Genomic DNA, 6,000 nt, shown 5'->3' with positions numbered 1-6,000 from the left:
TTCTTCTGGGCTTTGTGAGTTTTATATTTCCGCTATATTTTACCTGTATTTTAATTGTAAGTGTGTCTTCTGTGTATGAAGTCAATTGGCTGTGAGATATAATATATATAAGAGATAAGATATATTTTATTGTCCTGCAGGGCAATTTTGTCTTGGTCTTCAAGCTAATATAGTGTTGAACATTACATTATTTTTTAAATAGTAACTTATGCTTAGTTATAATTGTATAAGTTACCATACACACCTTTTTATCTGTATGTGGAACTAAATGTTGACAGGGTGGTTGGTGATACTCGGGCCTGTTTTTAATGTACAACAGTCCGGCTCGGTAATTCTTCCGTCGCAAGATGGCGGAGTATGCGAACCTCGTCCGAAGGGCTTTGGGGCAAATAGGAGGTCATGGTGGAGTCCGAGGTTTTCTAACTCAGTTTTTCAGGTCAGTTTATCTCACAGGTTGTATTGTCTGTAATGACCCACTGTGGATGACTGTGAGAGCTTTATAAACATGTGTGACCCGGGTGTTTCTGTTCAGAGCAGAGTTAGCATGTTGACAGCTAACTTTAAACCAGCCAGCTAACCGAGTCTGGACCATAGACTGTATATTATTAGTAATATGGTCTGGACCAAACGTCTGGACCTACAGCAGACGTGAAATGATGACAAACATTTAAAATAGCTGTGAAACGTTTGATACAGATACATTACTTTAGCTGGTGTATTAATAGAACGTTGCGCCAAACTCCATTCAAAAATGTCACAATTTAAGTTTGGGTTCAGCAGCACTTGTTCTCTCGCTTTAAACGTACTATCACGACTGAGGAAAACTTAAGGAACTAACGTTACTGATAAATTCGGCTCACAAGTTAGTCACTAACTATGCACTGTTTATTTGAGCAACATCTCAGCTTCTGCAATTGGTTCATAGTGTCTGTTTTTTGCAGATGAATCAGAATCAGAAAGGGCTTTATTGCCAAGTACGTTTTTGCACATACAAGGAATTTGTCATGGTGTTGTTGGTGCATGTCACACATTCAAATATAAGGATAAAAAGAATATAAACAATATAAGTATAAACATATACACACATTATGTATTAATAATGATAAAATAAATGTAAATACATAATAAAACAAGTAGTAAAAAGGAATGCTACAGCAGAGTAGGTAGTGTGGAGAGAGTCAGGGTGGGTACCGGGCCTTGTTGATAAGGCTAGTGGTGGAGGGGAAAAAACTGTTTATGTGGCGTGTGGTTGAGGTCCTGATGGACCTCAGCCTCCTGCCAGAGGGGAGTGGCTCAAAGAGTTTGTGTCCGGGGTGAGAGGGGTCAGCCACAATCTTTCCAGCACGCTTCAGAGTCCTGGTGGCGTATATAGGTCCTGGAGCGGCGGCAGATTGCAGCCAATCCCCTTTTCTGCAGACCGAATGACACGCTGCAGTCTGCCCTTGTCCTTGGCAGTGGTCATGTTGGAAAATATGACTTTTTGTAACACAGACCTGCCTCTCTGAGTGTGTGCGTCTTTGTTGAAAGTGTGCTGTAACTCAATACAAAAGTGGACAACCTATCATCATTTCATTGGCAGGGTGAATGATGTGAAGACAGGAGCCCTGGTTGGCGTGGATAAATATGGAAACAAATACTATGAGGACAGCAAGCACTACTTCTTTGGTGAGTCAAGTTTCTCCCCAATGTGCACGTGCACTACATTTGCATCAAAAATATGGTGGTTTTCAGGAGGATTTTGCAAATTTGGGTGCTGTTTTATCACTGTCTTATACCAAATATGTTGCAAACAAATGCTGCTTCATAGTGACACGTGTGATATGGTAAAACCAACTATTGTCTGTGTCAAAAATGTTTTTTTCAGGACGTCACCGCTGGGTGATCTACACCACAGAGATGAACGGAAAGAACACCATGTGGGAGGTGGACGGCAGCATGGTTCCAGCTGAATGGTACCACATGCAGTTTGTTATAGTATTAATGCAAGCAAGGACCATTTTGGCTAAAACTCTTCAGGTTTTCTAGGCAAAATTTGGAATGCACGCTATTCACCTTAAACACATGTTTTTTTAGATCCTAGTAGAACTAAAACAATCCACATTATAGTAGTCCAGTAAAAATGACTTAAAAACATTAAAGTGCTCATATTATGCTTTTTGGCTTTTTCCCTTTCCTTTATTGTGTTATATATCTTTTTTGTGCGCGTTATAGGTTTACAAAGTAAAAAGCCCAAAGTCCACCCCAAAGAGACTTACCATCTCCAACAGGAAACACTGTTCACAAACTGCTCCAAACAGCTCTATTGTAGTCCAGCCTTTACTTCAGAGACAAATGTGGTCCCTTTGTAACACACGTTATAATGCTCGCCTAGCTGCTAGCGTGGCACTCCCTCATACTCTGCTTCTGACTGGCTAGTAGTCCTTACCTAGCTACTGCACATGTGCGACTCCCAACAAAGATGGAACAGAAGTGAGATGTCTCACTCTGTAGCTAAAACAGAGAGCTCAACACACAGGGTGAAAAGAGGAGCTGCAGCAATGTGCAGTACAACACAAATATGGTGTTTTTTGAAAATTAAACTATGGAAACCTATTCTGATATAACCTCTAAATACAATTATGAAACTGAAAATGAGCATAATATGAGCACTATAACTGTTTTTTTTTGTTGTTTTCTACTGTACTGTCTTGGTGCTATAATGTAAGCCAGCTACCTTCTTCCTGTTCACTCTTCAGGCATCGCTGGCTGCACTGTATGACAGACGACCCTCCCACCACACACCCACCAGAGCCAAAGAAGTTCCTGGCTGAGGTCCACCAGTTCAACGTGAGTGGCAGCTCCCAGCAGTACGTGCCCTACTCCACCACCCGCAAGAAGATCCACGAGTGGGTTCCACCCAAAGCTGGAGCTCAGTGAACTGCTTTACTGCATATTTGTAAATTATGGTATCCTGCCAACATGTCCTAAATAAAATCTCTAAACAGACATTTATGATGGGAGTGGCGGTCCTTACAATTTGACAATAGCAATGTTCCCCACAGGTTGAATAGCGCTGGGCAATATATCGATATTATATCGATATCGTGATATGAGACTGGATATCGTCTTAGATTTTGGATATCTTAATATCGTAAAATGACAAGTGTTATCTGTTCTTTAAAACCAGGGACAGATAACAGGGACAGATAACACTTGTGTCATATCACGATATTACGATATCCAAAATCTAAGACGATATCCAGTCTCATATCACAATATTGATATATATTATTGATATATTGGCCAGCCCTAAGTAGACATAAATGCCAGCACAAATACAAATGATCTGTGATATGTGAAAGTGTTCCTAAACATATCGTAATTTGTATTTGTGCAACTACAGTTAAAGTGATTTAATTTTTTGAACTTACCAGACTGTTCTAGCTTTTCTATTATTTGCCTTTACCCACTTAGTCATTATATACACATTAATGATGATTATTTATCAAAACTCTCATTGTGTAAATATTTTTTGTAAGCACCAATTGTCAACTCTACAATATCGCCGCAATATCGATATTGAGGTATTTGGTCAAAAATATGATATTTGATTTTTTCCATATCGCCCAGCTCTAGTTGAAAACATTTCCATTTGATGGAAGGGTGCAGCCATAAAAAACACTTTCACTCTCTTTAGAAAGCTTCAATGAAGAGCTGGAGCAGCATGTACAATATGTGTTGATTCTCTCTCAATGTTAAATCCCTACACTTCAACAGCATTTCCATGCGTGTTTTTTAAGGATATTTGTCACTGTTAGAACTCAAAGAAAAATTCTAATGCTAGGTGGACTGCCCAGATAAATTCACGGGACTTTTTTATGTTAAAATAAACTTCAAAATGTGTTATTAAATCATTATTATTCAGGGTTAGGGTTATTTTTTATATCCTCAAATTTTTTGTAACTAACAAAGTTTTTTTTACCTTCATAAAACACCCTGACAAAGCCTGTGTTCAGAAATATCAGTTGGTGTTACGAAGTTGTTTTTTAACATTTGGTCCGACCTTACTTGAGCCTGACCTAGTTGGCTATAAGGCTGTGACTAATATAATAAATCTACCAGTAGTATTCTCGAATGAGCAATATCATGTATAGTAAAAAAATAAATTCCATTATCATTTACTGTACCAGATCCCATAGGTAACAAAGAGATATTACATACATTTTCTATCGTATTTGATAAACAATAGCATCAAATAATCACATTTGAGAAGTTGTAATCAGAGAATGTTTGACCTTTTTGCGAACGACTGAAACAATTTGATTATCAAAATGTCTGGCTACTAATTGACTAATTGACTAATCGTTTAAGCCCCAGTCGGGTGGTGAAGTAGCAACAACACGCTTGTTAGCAGAGACTGTGTAACAGTGAGCTTACAGCACTGTGTCTGTTACGAGTTAATCGCTGCAGGATTATGCTGAGCCGAAGGAAAGTTGCAGCATGCAGCATTTGACACTGAGGTGTGCAGAGATTCTCCAGAGCTGACTGGTCAGACTGTGTGAAAGTGAGTCCCTTTGAAACAACTAGGAGCAGAACAAGAGGTTTGTGTGCTTGTTTATTATTTCCACTTTTTGAATATTATAGGTAGCTGTAGATATTTGAGTCATTTTTCACCTGTTACTTTATGTTAAATTAGGTATACGCTGTCAGTCCTGTCCTGCAATAAATCCTATTTTTATGAAGGCTTGGTTTTGATTTGGACTTGTTAAAGAGAGGGGTGAATTTAACTCTGGTAATGTTGGAGGGTGTAGTTTGTAGTGCTGTTAAATTAATATTAGGTGTCTCTACTATTTAGTCCCACCTGTTTATATCAATGAGGTTAGAGTAAATAACAGAACTACTTCTCAACAAGACCAAAAGTTAAATCAACATTGTTTTAAAACAATTTGAACAAAACCTGAACATTATAACCTTCCTGAAGGGAGGATTTATTGCAGAACTAGTATTGCCTAGCTCTATTACACTGGCAATTTATCTGCATAGATTCAGATTTTTTCTATAAGGGAGAAGAAGTAGTTAGATGACATTTTTTATGATAATGATAATAAAAATATTTAATAATATAATAATAATATTTTATGAAGATAAATAAATTTGTAAATATCTTAAAAAGTACCTGGAAGTGAACTTTAATCTCATTTGTCTGTGTTATGTATCCAAAATAAATTAAATGTACATTTCCAACGGCTGTAACCGGGTGGTAACACTTCGGTATTTGCGTTTCCCAGGATGGCAAGGCATGACCCGCCCTACTCTGCCTTACTAGGCCTCTGATTGGCGTACCCTTGTATTCTTATAACCAATATCACTCCTCATTCCTGGACCTAATCGATCCAACCAACGGGAGGCAACGAGTACTAGCCAATCAGACAGAGTAGAGCAGGTCATGTCTTGGCCATCCTAGGAAATGCATATTAGCGAACAAGGAATAACTTTGGTGATCCTGAGGCTTTCATTTAGCGCCATCATCAGGTCAAAATTAAAAATGTTACTTTAGTTAATGACCAAATATCTGCAAAGCTTATGATATTCCCATCAGCTGTACTTTGTGTCCAGTGCTAATTAGCAAATTTTAGCATGCTAACACGTTAAACAAAGGCGAAGAACATAGTAGCCAACCTGAACGCTTTATTTTGCGAAACGATTGGTAACAAATACAAATCTTAAAATCAAGTTCATAAAGTCATTTTCTTTGCATTCATTTGATTCCCAATCAAGATACACTGGTAAGAATGGCTTTCCATTGTTAATATGTACTTAAAAACAGTTCTGAAATGCAAAATAATAGAATATTATTACTACACTTATAGTGACAGTTAGTCAGTTAGTCATGACAGTTATGGAAACATGGGGGGAGGGGCGAGCTTGCTCTGTTTTGTCTGAAATTTATTTGGAACGTCAACAGAAGTGACCATGCAGGAACTCATAGTGCACCTTTAAGTAAAATTTGAATACATGACT

At 38.0% G+C, this 6,000-nt stretch overlaps 2 protein-coding genes across 2 annotated transcripts in view; both read left to right on the top strand.

The window, feature by feature from the left end:
- Positions 1–262: 262 nt before the first annotated feature.
- Positions 263–2,987, top strand: ndufa12 (NADH:ubiquinone oxidoreductase subunit A12). Its single transcript, XM_031313388.2, has 4 exons — positions 263–436; positions 1,580–1,665; positions 1,865–1,952; positions 2,736–2,987. The coding sequence occupies exons 1-4, from the start codon at positions 348–350 to the stop codon at positions 2,914–2,916; spliced, it is 444 nt and encodes a 147-aa protein (XP_031169248.1). The 5' UTR covers positions 263–347; the 3' UTR covers positions 2,917–2,987.
- Positions 2,988–4,530: 1,543 nt separating this feature from the next.
- Positions 4,531–6,000, top strand: part of tmcc3 (transmembrane and coiled-coil domain family 3) — a 52,086-nt gene continuing 50,616 nt past the window's right edge. Inside the window, exon 1 of the mRNA XM_031313384.2 lies at positions 4,531–4,580. The gene's annotated coding sequence lies outside the window, so the exon portion shown is untranslated. The remainder of the gene's footprint in view (positions 4,581–6,000) is intronic.

This window comes from Sander lucioperca, chromosome 20, assembly GCF_008315115.2.
Source record: "Sander lucioperca isolate FBNREF2018 chromosome 20, SLUC_FBN_1.2, whole genome shotgun sequence".
Lineage (NCBI taxonomy): Eukaryota > Metazoa > Chordata > Actinopteri > Perciformes > Percidae > Sander > Sander lucioperca.
The sequence above is the reverse complement of the archived record's forward strand: the minus strand, read 5'-3'. Positions and strand labels throughout refer to the sequence as shown.

Bases quoted from the DNA above. Each gene is read 5' to 3' on its own strand.
- ndufa12 (XM_031313388.2), top strand. From the start codon at position 348: ATGGCGGAGTATGCGAACCTCGTCCGAAGGGCTTTGGGGCAAATAGGA. The intron at 437-1,579 runs GTCAGTTTATCT...TTTCATTGGCAG, and splicing joins TTTCTAACTCAGTTTTTCAG to GGTGAATGATGTGAAGACAG. The intron at 1,666-1,864 runs GTGAGTCAAGTT...TGTTTTTTTCAG, and splicing joins CAGCAAGCACTACTTCTTTG to GACGTCACCGCTGGGTGATC.